The sequence below is a fragment of the Carya illinoinensis genome, chromosome 1 (genome assembly GCF_018687715.1).
Source record: "Carya illinoinensis cultivar Pawnee chromosome 1, C.illinoinensisPawnee_v1, whole genome shotgun sequence".
Taxonomy (NCBI): domain Eukaryota; kingdom Viridiplantae; phylum Streptophyta; class Magnoliopsida; order Fagales; family Juglandaceae; genus Carya; species Carya illinoinensis.
The window spans coordinates 53,933,493-53,957,228 of NC_056752.1; the positions used below are offsets into that span (position 1 = coordinate 53,933,493).

At 34.2% G+C, this 23,736-nt stretch overlaps 3 protein-coding genes across 4 annotated transcripts; 1 reads left to right on the forward strand and 2 right to left on the reverse strand.

Moving 5' to 3' along the window:
• The first annotated feature begins 1,167 nt into the window (after positions 1–1,167).
• Positions 1,168–4,198, forward strand: LOC122303596 (probable 2-oxoglutarate-dependent dioxygenase SLC1). The gene is made up of 4 exons (XM_043115437.1): positions 1,168–1,742; positions 1,843–2,090; positions 2,341–2,686; positions 3,597–4,198. Exons 1-4 carry the CDS (start codon positions 1,446–1,448, stop codon positions 3,840–3,842), a joined length of 1,137 nt encoding a protein of 378 aa, XP_042971371.1. The 5' UTR covers positions 1,168–1,445; the 3' UTR covers positions 3,843–4,198.
• Positions 4,199–5,503: 1,305 nt separating this feature from the next.
• On the reverse strand, positions 5,504–11,664 carry LOC122287866. 2 transcript variants are annotated; one of them, XM_043095527.1, is made up of 8 exons: positions 11,397–11,664; positions 9,846–11,227; positions 9,214–9,332; positions 7,570–8,178; positions 7,152–7,461; positions 6,352–6,517; positions 6,024–6,126; positions 5,504–5,894 (listed from the first exon to the last, which is right to left on the reverse strand). In XM_043095527.1, the coding sequence occupies exons 2-8, from the start codon at positions 10,980–10,982 to the stop codon at positions 5,777–5,779; spliced, it is 2,562 nt and encodes an 853-aa protein (XP_042951461.1). In that variant the 5' UTR covers positions 10,983–11,227; positions 11,397–11,664; the 3' UTR covers positions 5,504–5,776. The 2 variants fall into 2 exon arrangements, with proteins under 2 accessions (XP_042951461.1, XP_042951460.1); XM_043095526.1 differs by having other exon boundaries at positions 7,570–8,196; positions 11,397–11,663.
• Positions 11,665–20,017: 8,353 nt separating this feature from the next.
• On the reverse strand, positions 20,018–23,660 carry LOC122287892 (uncharacterized protein SYNPCC7002_A1590-like). Its single transcript, XM_043095529.1, has 6 exons — positions 23,085–23,660; positions 22,805–22,995; positions 22,681–22,726; positions 21,784–21,866; positions 21,569–21,685; positions 20,018–20,405 (listed from the first exon to the last, which is right to left on the reverse strand). The coding sequence occupies exons 1-6, from the start codon at positions 23,314–23,316 to the stop codon at positions 20,334–20,336; spliced, it is 741 nt and encodes a 246-aa protein (XP_042951463.1). The 5' UTR covers positions 23,317–23,660; the 3' UTR covers positions 20,018–20,333.
• Between the last annotated feature and the right edge of the window lie 76 nt (positions 23,661–23,736).

Genomic DNA, 23,736 nt, shown 5'->3' on the forward strand with positions numbered 1-23,736 from the left:
ATTATTGTTTTAAGTCATACAGGTGGAAGTCATATTGTTTAATATTATTTTGACTGTTATGATTCACTTCAATATTTATTATTATTTCCTCTTAGTAATTCGGATTGGCACGAAGGAATTGGAAAATTTGAAAAATAGACAATATTATTAAACAATCAAACATCAACATTACCTAACCTCCAACAGTCAAATAACGCAAAAGAACTACTTCAAACTTAAGAAAAAGATCGTGATAAGAGGATAAAGAAAGAATCAACAACTTTGTACCATGAATATTATTGTTTCAAATTATAAATTAGAGGGTACAACAAATCAGTTCTATTGTCATCTGATTGTTTGCTACAACAATTTGTCATTTATATGTACATTAAAATTGAAACATCAAGATTTATATTCATAAAATTTTCAATTTAACATGTTTTAATATTTTGATTATTAAAAATTTACTTAAATTTGCATTTTTGTGGTCTAAAACTCTTGTGCTTGGCAATATGAAATCGATTCGTTCGTGACAATGCATAGAAATTTCAAATCTAATTGAAAAAAAGCGGATAATACTGGGAATCCGGATAAGTTGAATATTTTAAATACCTCCTTTAAAACTTATCACTCTTGTAATATATACTTTAAAAATATATGTGCATAGTTGCGAGTTGGATTTTGTAAGTCGTTGGATTATAGTTATAAACATTACACAAGTCATATGTATAATGTGTTGTAAACAGGAAAAAAGTTCTACAAATATAAACAAAATTCTATCTATTTATGGTTAAAATTTTGAAACATGATAAATTTAATCAACTGGGCAAATATGGAACGCACGTTGCTCTTGTTAGTATATATATAAAAATATATATATTGATTGTGTCACCTAAAAATGATGTCTCCCAATTAATTAAACCAATGAGAATTAATCCACGCACGCCCGAGTCTAGGTCATGATGTGGGTCGGTCATGCATGCATGCCGGTGATGCATGAATGCCGGCGATGCATGATTTAATCAATTTGAATTAATATTACCCGTTAGTTGGGCCATGCAAATACCACTTCTTCCCTCATCGATTGCGGCCACATGTTTTGACTACACTTGGTCAACTACTGGTTAATTTTGCATGCAGTATTGGAAGGAGTACTACTTCGTTTACCTTCACCAAACCTTTCCACTGCAGCGCTCACTAACCCCCTCGTCCCCTAGCTCTCATCTCCTATATAAGTCCACCGCACCTCAACTTCTTCTTCACCCTCTTCTCATCTCTCGATCTCTCCCATATATATAGCAGTCAAGCTGCGCTTCCTAAGCTTTGCCCTTTTTATCTCCAGATTAGTTCATTATTTCTTGCCGTTGATCACCCCCTTTCTGTCTCTCCTATACACAGATCATTCACTTAAAATCTTAACCATAGCAAATTTTCTGCCTTACTAAGGATAGTAGCTTACATCCATCATGTCGCCTGCAATGATAAATTTGGCAGTTGAAAGCGAAACCAAAGGTGGAGATGATTCGATAGAAATCGAATTCCAAAAAGGAGTGAAACATTTATGCGATAAAGGAATAACAGGAGTTCCAAGCAAGTACATATTGCCGGTCCCTGACCAACCAAAGTCATCGAACGGAACTTGGAGTGTTAGTAACCGGAATTTAAAGTTGCCAGTTATTGATTTTGCAGAGTTGCAAGGCTCCAGTAGATCTCACGCTGTCAATTCCCTCAGAAAAGCCTGCGAAGAATTCGGGTTTTTTCATGTAAGTCTTCACAGATTTATTCCTAATTGGCATGCCAAAAATGAAGCTTTTGTGTTTTGGGGTCTCTCTTAACTTCTTAATAATATTTGGATTGGTGCAGTTAGTAAACCACGACATTCCAAGGGATTTGATTGAAAATATGATTGACGTTAGTAAAAGGTTCTTTGACCTCCCATTCGAGGAGAGATCCAAGTACATGTCAACTGAGATGCGTTCACCGGTCAGGTATGGGACTAGTTTTAACCAGAATAAAGACGAAGTCTTTTGTTGGAGAGACCTCTTAAAGCTAAGCTGCAATCCCTTGTCCGACGTTCTTCCCTTTTGGCCTTCTTCTCCTGCGGACCTAAGGTGATTAGTTCTACTCTGCCTCTCTCTATCTCTCTCTTGCTCTCTCACATACAAAGACACATGCACCAGTTATTGTTTACTTAAACTTCTAGTTGAGCTTGATTTTCTGCCATCGGTTCGATCTGGATCGATTTAGGCTTAGACACGTACGTACGTAAATAAATATGTTAACCAATATATGTTCTTGCAAGAGTCAATTATGTTAATTATCATGCATCAATTAATACCTTGGATTCAAATGTTTGAACAGGCCAGCGGTGGTTAACTACTCAAAGAACACTAAATTATTGTATCTGATGCTAACGGAGGCCATCCTAGAGAGCCTAGGAATATTGGTGGATTCAAAGAAAAATGAGAACGAAAATGATGGGTTAAGAGAATTCGAAAACGGGAGCCAACTCATTGTGTTGAATTGCTACCCAAAATGCCCTGAACCCGATTTGACATTAGGCATGCATCCCCATTCGGACTATGGCTTCCTAACACTGCTTCTCCAGGATGAAGTTGAGGGTCTCCAGATACAACATGAAGGAAGATGGGTAACAGTGGAACCCCTCCCTGGTTCATTTGTTGTCAACGTCGGTGACCATCTTGAGGTTAGTATTTAATCAAAACAATAAAAAGCTGCCATGGATACATCATGTAATTATTCTGCTTAACATAAGAACTTTACGAACAATCTCTTCTTAGAATGTAGATTTCCAGATTTTCTTCAGATTTCTACTAACAATACATGATTAATATTTGGTTCTGTGTTCGTAGGTACAAATTAATTAGATGAAATATTAGTACTAGTTTAAGGCAGATAGATATATAAGGTTAATACACTAATTCATAATTAACACTTGATCCAGAAATTAATTTTCTGTATAAACTGATATATTCCAAAGTGGAACATGGTATGATCAGTCAATCTGGCCAAAATGAAATATTAGGTTTCCTTGAAACGCATGCAACATGATGATCTGCTTCATTTATGTATACATATATGTATAAGAGTTTTTTTATTTAAACTCTATATCTCATACACCCATATCTAACGGGTTTAGATTAGCTAAATCTTATCACTTAAATTAAATGAGTCACAATGCAATTATAATACATCTATATCTAATCACAGTATGACAAAAAGTCTCTAAATTTCATTACGGTCAAAAGTCTATAAATAGTATTGAGGGAATAAAGGGTTTTCATTTACAACATTGTTGTACCTCTAGCTATCGGGAGATACTCAGAGGTAAAATTGTTAGAGCGATTATTTTCTCATATAGATTTAGGTTAGATTCATTATCAAACAGTAATATTAGAGGGAGGTACATTTTTTAATTATTATTATTTATTATCGTAGATAATAAAAAATCAAAGATCCTTATATTTAATATTTTATGTTAAAATATTTAACAGTGTGTGTCTATGTGTGAATGTATGTGTAATGGTCAGGTATTGATGATGATATATATATGTATAGTCAATTTTTAAATTTATATTCTTTGACTTGTTATGCAGATATTTAGCAATGGTCGATACAGTAGCGTACTTCATCGGGTTCTTGTCAATTCCGCGAAAACTCGAATCTCTGTTGCTTCATTGCATAGCCTGCCATTCGAAAGCACGGTTCAGCCATCACCAAAACTAATAGATGAAGCCAATCCGAGGCGTTACAAGGATACAAACTTTGCCAGTTTTCTTGACTATATGTCTTCCCGTGAACACAAGAAAAAGAGTTTCCTTGAGTCTAGGAAATTGACTTGATCGATCGAGCTAGAGCTACCCAGGCATGCAACTATATAGCTAATCAATCGAATAAGAGCATGCATATATATATATATATATATATATTTCAGAAGCACTTTTTTTTTTTTTTTAACTTTTGAATTAACATATAATATATTAATATAAGATTAATTGATCAGGAAAGAATTACTGGCATTAATATTCTAGATTACTATTAAATTTTGAATATCATGGTACGATAAATTAAGCATATTATATTATATAAATTTATGATCCAGTTCGCAAGATCATAAATCAAACAAAAAAAAAAAAAAAACCTTATGAATTGTACTATTTTCTTCATATTTGACCGACCGAATTCATCAAGTCAAAAACTTGACACCGCGTCTTTCTAGATCGATTTTGTTAATAAGCTGGCCGGGGGTTAATTTCGCCATTTTGATAATGACAGCTGTCAAGACATAAGTAGTTGTTACACTCACCAATAGAATATTCTCCTGCGTATTATCGAGCTCGGAAAACACGACTTCCTCCTTAGTTCGGGCTATCAAGTACATGATCATCATCACGGTTAATATCAACGCCATATTTCTCAATTCAACTCAATTTATCATTATAATTTTTTTAAATTTTTATATAAAATAAAATAAATAATTTAATTTTTTAAATTTTAAAATAAAAATAAAATAAATAATTCAATTTTTTTAATTTTAAAATAAAAATAATATTAAAAATATATATTTTAATAATATTTTATTTAATTTTTAAATTTATTCTCAGCTTATCTAAGAAAACAAACGAGGTAGAGGTTGCAGTCATTTAAGTCCGGCATGCATTAGCAAGCACCCTAGTGCAAAGATACTAACATCATGGAAATTTCGTTTTCTAGACGTAGTTCTCTTTGACGAATAAATCAAACCAACCAATTAATTCCCAACTATTTTAGTACCAGCTTAAGTTCTGGCCATTAGAAGTTGTTAATAATTTTGTCTACATTACAAACTAACCTTTGCTGTTGTCGGGAGACCATTGAAAGGTAGCCTTTACGTCTCTAATTTCTATCTCTTTTCATTCATAATTTTGACGATAACTTTTTTGTTTCAGTGCTCCATTTTCGGTCCCCCTAAGCATATGTCCGACTCAGACAAGGCCCTTAATTTATAGAATCCATTAACCCATTCTGGCTATACCGAGTATATATAGTGCTTATTGCCTCTTACCAATTTTAGTTTTTAGGATAATTCACCGCCTAACACTCGCTCTGAGTTCACATATTTATCATTAATACGCATTTTACTAAAAGCCATCAAACGCTGCATGCGGTAGTCATGAGTCATGCATGACTTCCTGAAAGTTGAAGGGAGGGTGCAGGCAGATGTCATTGTATTTTCCACGCGCGTAGTACGATCCAAACCCTCCACTTCACACACAAGATGCTTGTGTGTGTGTGTGTGTGTATCACTGATCTATAGTCAAGGGGTTAAGGTCAATGGTTATCCCACAATTAAGTGTTCTTGCTTGTATTCTTTTCATATGGTTTTCTTCATTTTATTGGTACAGAATCTCATGTGCATATAGTCTTACCAAAAGTCACTGAATGAAGGACATACTTAGCGTCAACCAATTGTCATTCTGAAACAGTCCCAAGTAGAGCCATAACGGAAGGGGAAGGGCCAAAATAATAAACGAATGATAGATATTTTATTTACGGAAGAATGGATGAATCAACAGTGCCATTTGTTATTCCAATTATACAATGCAAGATGTTCAGTATATAATCAGAAAAACATTGGCAACTACTGAATACTCTACTTCTCTACACACAGGACCCTCGGGAGCTTCCATTTGATGCAAGTGATCCACCCCCATATTTCCTCCTCCAGATCTCTACCGCCCACTCTAAACATAATTTTATTTCTTTCTTCTTTTTTCTTTGTTAACACTTCACCTTTTTACAGTATGGAATAAGCTCGGATCACCTCGATGATTGGCGCTCTACACAATGGGCATTTTCCTCCACCACGAACTAACTCATTTGCACATTTTGAACAAGTGCACATGTGCCCGCATCTGCAAAAAGTTCACAGTTTCTGAGGTGAGGAACCCAAACACAAACAATAACAAAATGGCCTGGTACCCCCAAAACAAGAAAGAAAAACTTCAAATTAAAGCAAGTCGTTAAAAGAATATTGAATATACCTGTACAAGAGTGAATCAATGTGGCTATCACAACAAACACAGCAAGTCCCTTTCCTCACGTGGCCCCATTTTGACCCATCTTCTGACGTCTCGGCGCCAAAGCCTGCAACATAGTTGTATTTTTCATGTGAGATTTTATGATAACAAAGACAGAAGCATAAACAAGAAGCTACTTTTTGACTATGAAAAAAAGAAAACCAATGGTGGAGGTAGCTTGAATGGAAGGAGCTGCACTTACATTCTGTTCCTCCAAACAAAAAGAAAAGGCAAAAGGACATTTTTGATACATATAGAACAATGATGAATGCCATTGAAAACATAAAGAAACCTTTTTCACCAGCCGATCGATTCAGAGCTGCAGAGACTTCCTGTCTCACAGAGCGCTGCAACTCTAGTTGCATATCCATGCAGGCCTCCAACATCCTCTGCATGTGGCTCATTCCTTGCTGAAGTCTTGCCATATCTGCTCTCAGATCATTAATCATCTCCCATTCCTGATCCAAAACAATAATCACATTAGATGAAAGCATTAACAGGTTTGAAAAGCAAAAGAGGAATTTATAATCGTAAGCCCACTTCCCACTAATTATTAGTAGAATTTTCCCGGAAAAACATAAAATCATCAGTAGAACAGGTCCTATTGGCAGTAAGAATCAGAACTAAACTCCATTTTATTATAAAACTAGCTCAGATGAAGTCCAGGCAATCACACAATGAAACTGATAAAAGTTTTTTTTTTGGGTAACTTGAAGTTTTTTTTATTGGCACCGGGTATCCAAGAACATCTCATGAAATCAGGACATCTCATGAAATATTAAGTTGCACCCATAATCTTATGTATAAATTTTCTTAAAATCTTTTTTTTATCAAAATCATGTATAAATTCACATTAGTCATTTCCGAAAAAGGTAGTCAACATCACACGTGATCGTAACAATATACTGAGAGATGAAGTCCAAGCCTAAATCCCTAATATTATTGTTAAATCCTCCAATAACCCCACATCTGGAGCTATGAGAGATATTTTGTTTAGTCAGGAAGTGCCTGACATGGGAATGCAGGGGGGAATTTGAGTTATATGCAATGGCAATATTTAGCTCCTCAATTTGTAGAAGAAAGATGGCTCACAATTTCTGAGCGATGCATGCTATGCCTAGACCAGCCAGTGTGCTGCAAGCGCTGGTGCCAAAGTGGCTGTGGAGGGGGCGCCGGTGGAGATGGTAACACAAGTGAAGGTCTGTTAATGGCATCATGTTGATCATTATGCTCATCCCTCTGTCGATCCTGATCCTGGTCAGGTGAAGCAGGAGTTGGTGTAGGCAAGTTTCTATGCAAATCCCAGTCAATGGGAGCACGACCCTGCCTTTCTACATATGACTGTATTAATTGATCCAGACTTTCACGGAAACCACTACGAAGTAGATTAGAAACGCTTCTCCTACAGGATAAGGGAGACAAAAGAATCATTATATGAATGTCAAAAGCAAGGGTCCAACATACATGCGGTTCTTAACCCAAATAAAGCCTTCTAAAAATGATCAAATACCTGCTCAGAAGTTCCCTGAGTTCCATGCTGTACACATTATCATCATCAGGTGGATGAAATCTATTGAATCTTCTAACAGGAATAACACGACGAATTCTTGGAGGAGCAGAAGGCCCCTCTTGCCAATTTTCAACAGCCTCCCGAGAACCATCCTCATGCCAAACCCCCCGGGTTCCTTGGGAATGGCCCTCTTCCCCATTTATGTTCCTCAAAGTTTCTTGGGGCCAATCACTGATCGAATTGTCTTGCCAATTTGCATCCATATCTTCAACATTGCCATCTCTCCACCCATTAAATTGACCAAAGGCTGTCTGTTGCCAGTTACCTCTCTCATCTTCAGTTATTTGTTCTTGCCAATCCCCTCCTTGATTAGCAGTTCCTTGCCAAACTATATTGTCAACAGCTCTGTTGGTTTCCAAGTTCCTTGTTTGATCGGGCAACTGATTGACATCACTATCCAGACGCCTAAATTGGGATTGCTCATGATTTTCAAGTTGGATATTCAGTGAAGCATTTGTTTGAGTCCAATCATTTCTAGGATCGTTGATGTTATTGTTAGATGGTGTATCTGAATGGCTGCCTACTTGGCCACGAACAATGCTTTCCAACCTGGAGCGGAACCCATCCCTAATGAGAAAGTGAACTTGTTATTATGCCAAAAAAGTAAAGCATAACAGCTCCTAACAGCTCCATTTTTGTTTGGACAACAATTCTTATACTTCTTGAAATAAAGGCAATGAGCAGATCGTTTCACTCTTCCCAATACTGAAAGACTACTAATATAGACTATGACCAATATTCACTCTCCGAGTAAGACATTTATATATGCACATATTTTGTCTCTATCAAAAATGGATTTTTCAAGCTCATGTAATGAACATCATTTCTCTATAAAATGTTAAGAGCTTTAGTGTATGTTTGGGGTTACAGTAGGAAATATACCTTATAGTGTTAAGACTTATAGCTTATAGCTTAACTAATAAGCTCTACTCTTAAAAAATTATTTGCTGTTTGGTAACCATGTATTTAAAACACTTTCAAACATGTTACATTTGTTTAAAAAAAATTAAAAAAGTGTTTTCTGACGTAGAAAAGGCGATGATTTGATTTTTAAAGATTATGACCATATCCTTAAAAGTTTAAAAATTGTAATTATCTTAAAGTTGAATGGGTATTTTCGCCCGTTGACAGTCTTTTTAAAATTTGAATTACGTTCCACATTATTCGGAAAAACACGTTTAATGAAAATCACCAAAATCCTCAAAGGTACTTTTTAACTTAATTGAGATTCAAAAGTATTTTAATATGTATCAGCCAGACAACCTAATTTTTCCATGAAGGAGATTTTAAGGCTATTTAAACACTTTTTAAGACTCCTAACGCAACCCCAAACAGGCCCTTAGACTGTATAAGATACTACTTTAACAGAGGTACTAAAAGTTCATTCCAAAATGTTAAAATAGTTATCGTAACCTCGTTCCTCTCATTCTAAACCATTTAAACTATGCTCAATCCTTCCTTCAAGGAACAAGGCTACTAATACAATAGGCTATTCCAAAAATGATAACTTGGTCAATTAAAAAGAAGTGAAAAGAACAAGTTAGAATCATTAAGTATTAGGAAATGAATAAAAAGTTCGTGTACCTTAAACCAGAAACAGTATGTCTTTGTCTTAACTGAACTAACTCACTCGCTGCCATAGAAGGTGGTCTCTCGTCCTCAATAGGTCTTTCATTTCTCAAGAATCTACCTCTGAGTAATGACTGGAAAATATTACTGCATTAGTAGTCAAACCAAGGCTATATATGCAAGAAAAACATCCTGATGACGTATAACAAAACTCGATATCAGTCAGTAAGTATTAAGCTTTACCTCTATGGATTTCTTACCTACCAAGTTAAGAAAATATCATCACATTCTAGGCCACCATTAGCGTGAGATTATTTACAAAAAAGTCTTTAGAAAAACATACATGAAAGAAAACAATATTCTTGAAACTAGTAAAAGTGGATACAATTGGTATTGGAACTATACCCCCACAATATTATTATCATTTGCCTTGCATACAATTGATATTGGAACTCCAAAGAATTGTGCGATTGTTGCAGGTTTTGGTCTTCCCTCCACAATATATAGCACCCAGTATAATTATAACTATTTGATTACATGGGACGTAAATTGAAAGAATTCAAATAGCAATCTTTTTATACAGGTAGAATTACAAAAGAACAAAAAAATTACGCAGCCTTGACTTGGCTTCATGATAGGCAACTGACCTGAATGCGGTTTCTATGAGCAAAATCAGAGACAGCCCGATGCTCCAATAAACCCTGAAGTTCCCTCTGTCTTTCTCTCTCAATCCTCATAAGCAAATCAATCAGAGCTTGTCTTCCACGTAACCTCAACATGTCCCTGCGAATATGCTCAGGTTGGCCTTCATCATTGTCACCAACCAACCCATTACGAATTTGATCCACCTGGTTACCATGTCCAGTAGGTTGATCTTCCCTACGGCTCCCACGAGCTCCTCTCTGCTGACTTGTCATTTGCACCCACTCCCTAACATTTCTCACCCTTTCACGCTCTGTTTCACCGAGCCATTCTGCTCTGGGACTATTGTTTCTTTGAGCAACATTTGAAGAATGATCACTAACGCCACTCTCCATCCAGCCCCGAACAATGTGCCTCACTCTCTCCCTCTCAACTTCGCCAAGATCTGGAGATTGCTCCCTACTAGACCTGTTATTATCCACACGTTCATTCTGCAAACCCATCTGATCATGAGCCCAGCTCCCAAATTCATTTTCACTCTCAATTGTATCCCCCAAACTCCCTTGGTTCTCACTCTCCTGACTATCAGACATGTTTGTAGTTGACACATTGGTGTTCGACTCAACACCTCTTTGCTGCCTCAACCTCCTATTCAGCAAATGCTCATCCTCCAACTCCCGCCACCTTTGCAAGATCGCAGATGCCTGAGTGTTTGGCCTCTCCACAGCCCCTTGCCGCCTTGAGGTTGGGGACTGAGACTCCCTCAGAAAAGATGAGTCAAGCATTGAAACCGTGTGCAAACCGGCGAGAGCCATCAACTCAGACTCGCGATTTCTCCTCTCAATTGTTGTTATCATCTCCTGTGCCTGCCGAGCAGCCCACCTACTCAAAATACGAGAATGGCGACACCGTGCAGCAGATGACTCCGCCAAATCATCACCCTCCAAATCAGACCTCCTCCGCCTCCGAACTAGCTGATCACCCTCATTGTCCTCATCATCCGGAGTGCGCGTAGAGCTACACGAAGCGAATGACATACAATCATCCAAGTGCCCACGCACAAATTCCTCTAACCCGCGCTCAAACTCGGAGCAGGCATCGGTAGATTCAGGCTTCTGTTGCAGCGGTTGAAAATCAGTCATCCTTACCCAATCCCCCACCAGGGCTACACTAAAACCAGCTTCAATCCCCCCACAATGTACCCCAATAAGATTACAATGAGCACTCCATTTCGAAGCCTAAAAATAGAACATTTTCTGCTAAACCACCATTCGATCTCTAAAATAAAAACGAGAAGTAAAACGACAACGAAAACCAGATTTGGGACTCAAAGTCGCACATATAAGCACCCTAATCACAAATGAATTCACCTCCCCGTACATACCACCTGACAAACAGTCACAAAGTCAGAATCAAAATATTCAAACCGAAAACTTACAAAGAAAATATCGAGATTTATGGATCAATTTGGGACGATTAAGATAGAGCTTTAATAAATCGGGGAAACTAGGGTAAGAAAAAATAGAGGATTAAGATTGCAGGAGAAGGAAACGTACCTTTGAAGCTTTCTATGCGCGCGTGTATGTTGCTCGTCAAAGTATGGGGCAAAAATGAAAAAGGAAAAGCCCTAGCTCTTGTGAAAGAGAGGAAACATGAAAATGATGAGAGTGTTAAACAGAAATTTGGTTGAAAACGCAGAGAAGAGAGCGATCAAAGTGGGGTTTGACATGACATTTTATAAATTAAAGAAAAAAGAGAGAGAGAAGAGGGAGGGCTTCCCCTTCTATTGATTTCTTTTCTCTTTTTTTTTTTTTTTTTTTTTTTTTTGTGAGGAGGCAGACATCGTCTCTAAAGGGAAGAGAGAGAGAGAGAAGCCGATCTATTGTGGATTAACGTAGTCGTTTTGTCCTTAATAGATGGGATTATGACACGTCATATATTAGGGGAAAAGCCCTTACGGTCTACGTAGTACGTATTGATGAATATTTACGTTTTAGAACATTAAACATTTTCAATTTCAGTAGATCTTTTAAATTTTATATAAAAAAATTTGTACAATTTTGCAAATAATACATAATAATTAATAATATAGAGTGGGTAGTATTAAAAAAAAAGGGGAAAATTACATTTTATTCTTCAAACTAATATTCCTTTTGCATTAATATAACTATTAAATTATCAAATTTATCATTTCAAATCCTAAATTATCATTCTTTTTACAATTTGTCTCATCATTAAGATGGTCATATTGCAACATAGTAATAGGATAGACATGATTAAGTAAGAACTTTTCAAAGATTAATTTATCAATATTAATTCTAACTAGCTAGCAAATTATCATACAAGTTTTTTTTTGTTAGATGTCGGAAACTTCTTCAAGGTAGGATCATTCGGATCCACTCTGTAGAATAAATTCTGATCTCATTATACCGCAATTTTGAAAGTTTTTCTATAAAAGTTTTGTTAAATCATACAAGTAATGTAATTTGCAGAAACTTGATCCATAAAGTACTAAAGGTAAACAAGATGACCACTCATTTTTGCAATAAAATAAAACAAACTTTAAAACCAAGGAGTGCGAAAAGGAAAGGAGGCTAGTCATTATCTGTTGCAATTTGCTGACACTTTGGTACTGTCGGTTCATATTAATTAATTTATATAATAAGCTTTCATTGGGCGCAAAGGGGAATTGAATATAAATTTATAAACAGAGAAATAAGCATAATTTGGACTTGTCATAATCATATCTACTGACCTAATTTTAGGTGAGACCACACATTTCCGACTTATTCGGGAATTCTTACGAGCTGAGATGTGTACTACTTCACCGATATTGAAACACAATTTCAAACTCGTGTGAAAATGAAATATCCCAATAAGTGAGTCATTTTACCTAGTTTCCCGGCCCTCTATCACCTAATACTAATTATAAAATAAATAAATAAGAGTCAATTTGGAGGATACATCATAAATGGTACTGTCGATGAGGTGTAGACTGAGCAAGAATTGCATATTTGCATGTCACCTAATGTAGTAAAAGGATAAGGACAGTAGTTTATGGAAATTAGTTTGTACGGTAAAAGATGATCGATCATTTTGGCCCTATATATTCATAAACCCATGCAACATGTATAGTTTGATATTGATTGAATTGTAACCTATGAGAATGAAAGAAGAGGCATTATTCATTAAAATATATAATTTTAACGAAATATTATATATTTAAATTTATGTATATATCACTTATATCATTTAAATGGTAAGATTTAATTTAAAATATATAATTTTTAAATTTTATATTTTAAATAAAAAAGAACTGCTACATACATAAACAAATTGTATAAAAATAAATTTGTAAATTCTAATGTATATATTAAATTAAGTTTTAATTTTATTTAATATTTTTAATTTTTTTTTTTTATAAATTTTGATGAGAATCTATTTTAACGAGAATATGTGACGTTGAGGGTATGAAATGACAAAATAAAAATAAAAAGTAATATTATTAAATGATAACACACCATTAAAAAAGATAAAGCAACAGGTGCTGATCAGAAAGCACAATAAAGGTAAAGACTAGGTACTCATGTGGTTCAAAAGTCTGGGTAACAAGTACAGTAACAACGCAGAGACTAGAAAGAATAAAAGAATAACTTGTGGCAGTACCAAAGCAAGCAACTAGAAAGTCAAGAAATATAAATATATTTTAGTATTTTTTTTTTAAGAAATTTATAGGAAAAGGACCAGTGTATCTATGTAAAGGACTTGGCACGAGGGAAATATGGTCCTTGTCTTACTCTTGAAGCTTAATGGGAGTTGAGCATGTATGATTCACGTACGTTGGGCTGCCTTTTTCAACGTTACTGAGTGCTGATGTTGAGAACTGAACTCAAGAAGAAATAAAGAAAAAATAAAATAAAAATGTCTTTGAGAATATATGTAGTACCTCGAGGCTCTGCTTGGACTGCTTCTTGCAGAGTCATAAATCATTATCAGTCTTCTTTCCCTTTTATTTTTTATTTTTTCTTGGGAAGTATATTAGTTATTATTTTAGTTGCAGTTTGTACAATGAGATAATATGAGATTATTTTAAATAAAAATTAAATAAAATATTATTTTTATTTTAAAATTAAAAAAAAAATTAAATTATTTATTATATTTTATATAAAAATTAAAAAAAATTATAATAATAAAATAAGATAAAACACTACTACTATCAAAACAGGATCTAGTGTTTGTATGTAAAAGGTGAATAATATTGTGAGATCATTGGCGATGGTTTAGTCCAAAAGTTGGCTAAAGTCAAAGTTATTAAATATATTAATTCACATTAGATTATCCATTTTAAAGTTAAAATAATAATATAATATTATGTATTTTAATAATAATTTTTTTCAATAATTTTTTTTATATTTTGCAAATACACTCTATATATTAATTAATCATTTAATTTTTACTTAAAATTATTATTTTCTAACTATTTTTTATATCAACCTAATTATCTAATATAATATAACCTTGTTTACAAAAAATATTTAATGGAAAATATGGACATGATATAGCCTTCTTTACTAATGAAATTTTTAAAAATAACTTAATAAAGCCTTATTGATTATTTGTAAATAAAATATGAGTTTGATGGGTGAATAATTATGCTCTAACTTTGAAATTTTCTTTAGAGTTATTATAACTCAAAGTATAAACTGAAAGTTTTTAACTAGTCTGATACAGACTATTTATACGAAACTTAGTTATATTTAGATTTAATTGATATTTAACTAGTCTAATACTACTCTTAGAAGAAGCCCATTCTTTTAATTTTAGTACATGTTTGAGATTAAGGCTGTAAATATATTTTATAACTGTAGAATATATATAGTTTATAATTTAAGTAACAAGTTTTACTATTAAAATTTTATTTATTATTTAGTAATCATATATTTAAAATAATTTCAAAAATATTACGTTTATTTGGAAACAAATTAAAAAAAAATGAATTCTGATGTAGAAATGACGATTATTTGAATTTTTAAAAACTATGATCATTTCCTTGAAAGTTATAATTATCTTAAAATTTTATGGATGTTTTTGTATATTGATAATTTTTTTAAAATTTGAATTACTTTTTGTATTATCAGGAAAAGTACGTTTGAAAAAATAATGCTTTTCACAAACGTACTTTTTAATTAATTTAAAGTTAAAAATACTTTAATATATGACACTCAAACGACATAATTTTATTATTAAAAAATTTTTAAAACTATTTAAACACTTTTTAATATTCCTACCGTAACTCCAAATATGCCCTTAATCTTTTAATCTGTTAAAACAACCGTAGGCACGAGCAAAGGATAAAATTGTTTTAGTGTTTGTAAGTAACAGGTCGATCAAGAATATTGTCAAAAGCAGCCCATCCTTTCAATCTGAATCCTTTAATCTGTTGAGCAATAGTAAATTTACAGTTATAAAATATGTAAATATCACATATTTTAATTAATAAAAAGTAAAATTTATTATTAAAAATAAATTTTATATAAATTTCATACTTATTTATTTTTTTCAACGAGCGACTCTGTGACTGAATCTAAAATTTTTCTAACGATAATTATTCAAATTATCCACTGTAAGAACAAAATCTACTGTACAGGTATACAGCTTACAAACCCTCGTCCTCCATTTTCCCCTCTATTACAAGGTGAAGAAAAAAAAAAAAGGACATATCCAACATGTAGAGGAAGTATATCCCTTTTTTTCTTGCACCAATCTCCAAATTCTACTAGTATATAAAGAAAGTCCAAATTATACTAATATATAAAGAAAGCAAGACTTGTTGACGGTGTCTGTGTTGTTAAAAATTATAATCAGGGGAAATCAATTATAAATATGAAAAAATATACTTTGCCCATCAATTGTTAATGCTCTAGTTGACTGCTCAGCAATTTTTTTTTTTTATATTTAATGATTGAGAAAATAATTTTAAATATATTAATTTATATATATTTTTATTTTTTTAAAATATTTAAATATATTAAAAAAATATAAATTAAAAAATTAAAAAAATAATTAACGGTCTAATAGAGCGATATTACTCCCGCTCCTATAAATATTATCTTTTGTATATTTTATTATACTGGGTCCAACCAATTTTATTTTTTCTCCTTTCTTCTCTTTCTGATCAGATTCTGATGGAAGATTATTTATTCACGTAACCAGCATAGACTAGTGGCCAACTACAATAAATATTAGAAAGAAAACTCTCTCTCTCCTTCTCTCTCTCTATATATATTACATAATTTGTTATCTTCATTTACATATTCTGGATTCACTTTTAGGATGGATTTGAGTGTTGAGAAAAGTTAAGAAAAGTTGTGAATAATAATAAAAAATAATGATAAAATAATAAAAATTAAATAAAATATAAAAAATAATAATAAAAATAAATAATAAATAATAATAAAAAATATTTAAAATATCTCAACATTTAAACACAGTCTTATTTTGCAGCTATCGTATGGCATGCAAAGAGTACTGATCTCCAACATAGATTGCAGAACAAGATTCTTCAAAGATTCTTGTAAACTGCTACTCGCGCGTTGGCCATCTTTTCTATAAAGTCGATAATATCTAAGGGCTAAGATATATAAATATATATATAGTTTTTTTTTTTTGATGAATATATATATAGTTATATCAAGTATATATGTACTGGCTATGGAATGTATTTTGGATCAATTGAATATTTTGAGAGTGATGTGGTGAAAGAGTTATCTTTGAGATAGTAGTTATAACTTAATTAAACAGGACATTTCACAGAAGAAGAGTGACTCATATAGTCACGCTAAAAAAAATTACTACGTTGGTCACTCACACCTTCTCTTTAATTGAGAAAACAAAAATATAAAATATATATGACTATTACTAATAAGTTTGATGTTATGGATATTGAAAAATTATACTTATCATTTTCTATAGTATTGTTGTGTTTGTTTAAATAGAATGATAATAAATTACATGTTAATATATGGTGTATAGATGATAAGTAACATGTTTCTTATAATTATTAATAAATAATCTGTTTCTTATAAATTATTTCTCTTCCGGTCTCGTTGCTCATGTCTGTACTGCATAGGATCCGTCGCGCAGCGAAGTGAAGAATGTTCCTCATGGAGCCCACCTGTGTCTGCAGCTGCATGGCGACATACTCCGTTCCTTCCGCTTGATCAATTTATTCATATGTACCGTAACCCAATCTAATAAGATAAGGATGGGTCTTGAAATATGTGCAATATTTATGATCAAACAACAAGTGGATAAAGGGTAGATCACAGGTTTCCATTTGTCTTATCATGTCTAATTTCTTTATAAGATTTATGGAAATATTAATACATTTTAAAAAATAATCATATATACAGTTATTTTTATATATTTTTTATATATTTTATTGATATAATTAATTATATTAATTTTTTTAATAAATAATCAATTATTTTAATAAAATATACAAAAAAATATGTAAAAATTACTTCTCCTGAAATTTTTATTATTATTTTTCTCTCAGTTAAAACCCTTTAATTTAGATAACACCATATGCAAACATGTGATCATTTTAAGACCACGAGACTACAAATTAAGACTCACTGTCGTTGCAAAAACCAGACCACATCATGTGATGTGGGTACGTATGTGCGTTGAGTGGAAGAGACGTAATCCTAGGACAATTATTCATGTATATCCATTAGTATCCGGACAAATGACTTCGGTATAAGATATATAATAAGATAAAGAAGAGAGTGTACAGGTTAAGTTAGGTAGTGGTCTATCAAACGCATCCTTGATTCATCCCCATGCAATTTGTCTCCTTTGCATGATCACCCACATGATTCTCTAGGGTTTCTGCAAAACGCCATCTCCAACTCTAACGACAAGTCGGATATCATAATTCGATCTTCCTGAATCCTCACATTGATCTGCGCCTTTGGAGCTACATATATGGGGGTTTGGTATTGTATGGATCGAGAACATGAATGGGTCAGAAATGGTGGCCTCTTTAAGAAACAAAATCACATATCCATATGTCTTTGCTGGACTTTGGGGTTTACTTTTTCAAGGCGATATGATATTGTGTACAAGATTAGAATCCTAAGTACGTAGTTATTGATATTATTTTAGGAGGTGTGAAAATGAAACAACATTGTTGGGTCCATGTATCTGACACACACACACATGATATGTATATACATGACACTATTTTGGTAGGGCTTTTACTTCATTTATATATATATAGCTTTTTCAATATCCTCTCATCCACTTGAATAAATGAAAATCTACTCATTTACGACACGTTTACTGATCTTATTCATTGATCTACAGAGAGCACGTCCAACAATTTGTGAACTCTCATGATCTCCAACGACCATGGCTGAGGCCCGTGGGCCGTGTCCTCTGCAGTACTATCATGTCAGAACTGATTGGGACAGCACAAGCACACAGAACAGACTTCCCTCCATAAGTGTGACAATTCAATGTCATTTTCATTTTAGTTTGCACGTCAATTTGGTGTTGAATTTTTTATTTTTTTTCCTTTCCTTTCGATCTTATCAGAATGTTATTAGTGGTAGTGTCGTAGGTGCAAAATAGTTGTCAAAAAAGGGTGTTATCCATCCACCTACCCTATTAAATTAAGGTTGCAAATTCCCCAACTAAATAAATTAATTGCGAGATTATTGAAAATGAAAGATTATATAAAGTACATGTTTTATTTTTCTTATTTTGTTGACCTTTTGGAGTCCTCTACTTGTCTTTATCTCTATAATATTTTGGCATGTACCGATGAAGAGGAAACATCCACAGATTCGCCCAGATTGCCATGGCCTACATAAATTATAATGGAGCAATATCACTGGCTAGTCTGCTACCATCATCCTAATCAGTAATGGAACACTCACGAGCTGTTTCATATTTATTTATTATTATTATTGCTTTTACCCATCTCAAAAGATATATACTTCGGCTGTCATACAGGACAGGACATCCATGTTTTGTCATAAGAAATTAATCTTATGCTTGGGCTTGCTAATGACAAGTGTGGTGATGGGCATGCACTGCCTTCGAGTCCTCACAAGATTAAAGAAATTGGTCGTATAGGGGGCATACTCTTGGGCCTTGGCCTGTGATTAAAGAAAGTGAATCTTAATTTTTATGGTCAAAATGAATCTCTATTATCTATTTATAAAGGTCGTGGAGGCTGGAGCACCCAAAACGAAGCAGAGGAAAATATGAAAATATCCAAAGAACCATACACATCAACATGATTAAATTATTACAACCACACAAGCCAAGAGCCTAATGGTTTAATGGCGTATGATCCGATTTTCTATTTAAAAAATCTGAGTTTGAAATCCCCACCCCCTGTATCAAAAAAATATACCACAAACAATATTTTGAATCAAGTTGGGTTTACACCAATCTAAGCAACCTGGGCCTTTTCAAGAGGGACGATGATATCAAAAACAATGCGACAGGCCCTTTACCACTACCAACAGACAGTATGAATAGGTCCGATTTCAGAGTGATCTAGGACTTTCTATTATGGACCCCCAACTCACCTATGGGCCACACTAAAAAAACAGATACGAATTCACCATGTCCAACTTATTTATTAAAATATTTTTTTTATATACATTTTTTTGATAGGTAGGTAAAGAATTTTTTTATGGGCAGAGACTGCTTACTACAATACTTCCTATCCCTACCCATTTACTACTTATAAAGTATTAAGAATTTTTTTTTTATCATTTTTTAAGTATTTTTTTTAACATCCTTAGCCATTAAAAAAAAATTAAAAATATATATAATTTTACTAATAGCACTTTCTTAACCATTAAGTAAAATAAAAAATTAAAAAAAAATCCAAAAAGAGTAGTAAATTGGTAGTAAAATGATAGTAACCCTATCATTTTCCTTTTTTTTAATATATATATACATAACATTTATTTGCATCTTATTCTATGGAATATGAATATCTTAATACTTTTATCTAATCATATCTTATCACAAAGTATCATATCATTAAAATTACTTATTAATATTATAATTTTTAATCATATGGCCCACTACAATTGAATGAGTTTCACGTCTATAATCCGGTACTACCTAATAATTATTTGAACTTATTGAATAGTGTGTGATATTTTTCCTCCTCAATATGAATTCCTCAATCTCTTGTTCTGTCTTGAAATTCATAAAGATATGCTTAGCTAAAGATTCAATGATAATCTCAGCAGGCACAGTTCCTACAACCTTAGAGAGCAAAGTAATGAATTAATTGCGTGCGAACTAAGCCCACAGAAAAGTCATTCAGATGAAATGGTAACAGTCTACAGCAACACGGAGTTTGTTAATTCTTTCCTTTCACAATGCAATCCAGGGGTCACAGAAAATGGTATATAGTCTAACCATGTCCGGGGCAGTGGCAAGGGCTGTGATGTATAATCTCAAATCTGACCTGTCCCAAGAGGCTGCCTAGAGGTATCACCAGATGCCCATGCTTGATAGTCCTTCACAAGCTGACAACCAAGAATGAAAATGCAACATCAAATAAGATGAACGCGACCGTACATGAACCAGATATTATTTGCCTTGAGCAGACAATTACCAAAAATTTTAAATGCTAATGTGAGGACCAGAGAGAATGACAATGGAAGGTCATCTAACAGACTTCCACTGAATATAAGATGATCTGCATTTAATTAACATTTGAAATATTACACTGTATTGCTGTTTTTATTTTATTCTGCATAGTTACATTATATGTTCTATTACATATGGGCTCGTAGTTTATTGCTAAGTACAATCTATGAACAACCAGAAGATAGCAAAATTTGTTATATTAAAAGGTGAGGTAGAAGACACCCAATCTAATGGTGAATAAGCTTTCTCCGAAACTAAGATGATGGTTCCACATTCAAATGCTCAACAACACGATAGAGCAATTTTATTTGCATGGGACACAAACAACAAAATATATCCGATGCTAGCTGTTAATTTCCACTAGCAAATCTGAGAGAGCATGTCTCAGCCCAAGCTGTGGTAGTCTAGTAGTAGTTGGAAAACAAGTTTACATTTCTACCCACAAAATCTAAAATATATTATAACAGCAGTAGTTACCTTTTGAAAAGTTACTAGGCCTCAAGCATAAAAAGGACAAGTGGGAGATCAGCAGGATTCATGCGACCAATTCAGCACCATTCAGCCTATCTATAGTAAGAATTTACCTTTATTTCCAAGAGATCAGGTGCAAGAATTTTGGGAAGTTACTAGGTCTCAAGCATAAAACGGACAAGTGGCAGATAGGTAGCATTCATGTGACCGGTTCCGCACCCTTCAGCCTATCTATTGTAAGAATGTTAAATCAAATAGGCTTGGGTGCATTTGGTTTTTAGGCAGTACCGTTTGTTAAAAAGAAAAACTAAGGGAGGCCTGGAGCACCAAAATAGGTAGGTCTAAGCAACAGAAAATTTCCACATGGAAGCTTCAGTTGTACAACTCAAGGAGGAATTGTCGTTGATGTTGTTGAATACCAAAAGTGCTATATGGTTGTCACATCAAAAATTACAACATGCTCCAAACACGCAGCTAAATTTAAGCAGAGTGAATTATTTGAAAGTAGCAAACTGCAACTTTCCTATTTGATTTGGTAAATTGAAAGCTAACTAAAATTTCAAGAAACCTGTGCCATAAACCGGGGTAGCATAAGCCTCAGTATTTGCTCGAGAACTTGGGTGCCAGTTGATTCAATTGCTTGCACCGGAATTACACGAAATGCAAGAGGAATCTCAATGCTAACCTGGATGCCACATAATTATCCCAACACAAGCTTTAGATTCCTACAATTACTTTAAAACCTCGTATTATGAATAGAAAAGATCACTTAAAACTTGTAACCTCAATCACAGCATCTGAGGTTAGTCGTTGAGCCAATGAGTTGATTTGGTTGCTCCCACATGATATTCGGTTCACCATAGAAGCTGCATTCCCATACCAAATTCAATGTCAAAGCAGTCCTGAAAAAAGGCATAAACCAAATAACTCGACATGATAAAGATTTTTCTAGGTGACTTCTATGTCCACCTCTCCATTGTTAAATAAATAAACAAATAAAACTATTGCAAGGTTTTCATTTTTTCACCCAAAGTTTTGATCATATCAACAGTGAAAGGTTATCAGAAAACTGATAGCAGGTATTTGACACCCTGCCTCCTGTTATTGCATAGCATCAAGGTTATTGAAAGTGACAGCAGTTTACCTCTATGCCCATCCATCTCTGTGTGGGGGAAATTCCATATGTAGTTTAAGAGTACAAGTGTTAACCCTCGGTAATGCCAGCCATTAGCAATATGCTTGTCATTGGGGAAGCTGGATTAGTTGTGACAGTCTTTGATGTTGATTACAGCATTTTTGCTACTTGACTCCCTAGTTCAATTAAATCTTCTGGCCACCCCTTTTTTTCCTGGAACACACTCTCTTACAGCTTTTCTAACCAGATCCGATATATATGTTCATGCCATGTAAAATGTAGGAAGTTATTTGTTTTGACTGTACGGAAAGCTGGTAAGCCAAAATTTTGATGACCATGGGAATGTCATCCGTGTGTGGCGGAATTTGAATCAATAATCTTTTTAATTAACATGGTTCAAATGCCATAAATAGCCACTCATCCTGTTCTACAACGTACAAACTACAAAGCAAGAACCGACCATATAATTATGTCCCATTACAAATCTCACTCCATTTTATGCCAAGAATATTAAGTCATAAACTAAATACAAAATACTCACTAACCGTCAAATTTGTCATTCTGTGCAGCAACAATCGGCGAACCCTCGAGCTGCACCAACAAACCATCATCAGAACAAAAAGAGTACCACCACAAGCACGCTGCAAGATGAAAAGGGAAAATTCAGACCTTGCATGACAAGAGCCTAATGCAACACCCATTGGGCTGCTCCTCCACTCTGACAAGCAAAACAGGGCAAACCTCAAAAGCAAAGAACTTAATACTATATACATAACACCTAAACGTGTTTTCATCCACCCTCTCGATCCGTTCTGCATCCAGCACCGAGTACTGACTCGCCGGCAAGCTCATGTACTCAACTGCAACAACAAAGCCCCCCAAATCACAACCCCAATTACTTCGAATGTTAACTAAACATTAAAATACATTCGCATCCTATTATTATTACTTAGTGGCCGTTGGAGTTGCCGAACCGAAACGGACTCTCTACGCCGAGCAACGAATCGGGCTCTCTGTGTTGAATTCGCCGAGATGCGAAGCAAGGGTCTGGGAGATTTCTCAGCTGAGGAAGCTAAACCCAACTGACCATGCCTGAGGCAGAGAGATTTACCAGTGTTCGTGCCTGGATATGAAGGGGGAATCCATCCAGCCTTACAATAACAGTAAGAGCCCATAGCCATCTACCCACAAGTTAATTTCTACAAAAATGATATATATACAAAACTATTATTTCTTATCTGGAGGACCTTGAAGATTTGCGAGGGTTGGGCTTCGTGTAAGCGCGTACAGAGCGTAATTTGGATAAGCGGCGAGGGATACGAGGACGCAGGTTGCTACTCCAACCCCTCCATTATAGTGCTGGAAAGGCGCAAGTAATGAGTCACGTGATTATCTTTTCCTACTTCGGCCTGGCGCATGGCCCAATGGCAAATGCTTCCAAATGCTGATTATGAGTCACGTGATTATCTTTTTATTCAGCTTGCTGCTAAATGCTGAGATTTTACGAAGGAGTACATTAAAATTAAACTGAAGGCGCAGGTTACTCAAAATCGTAGTCGCTCTTCATCCAAAACCATGAACCTGTCACCTTCTTCCAGTCC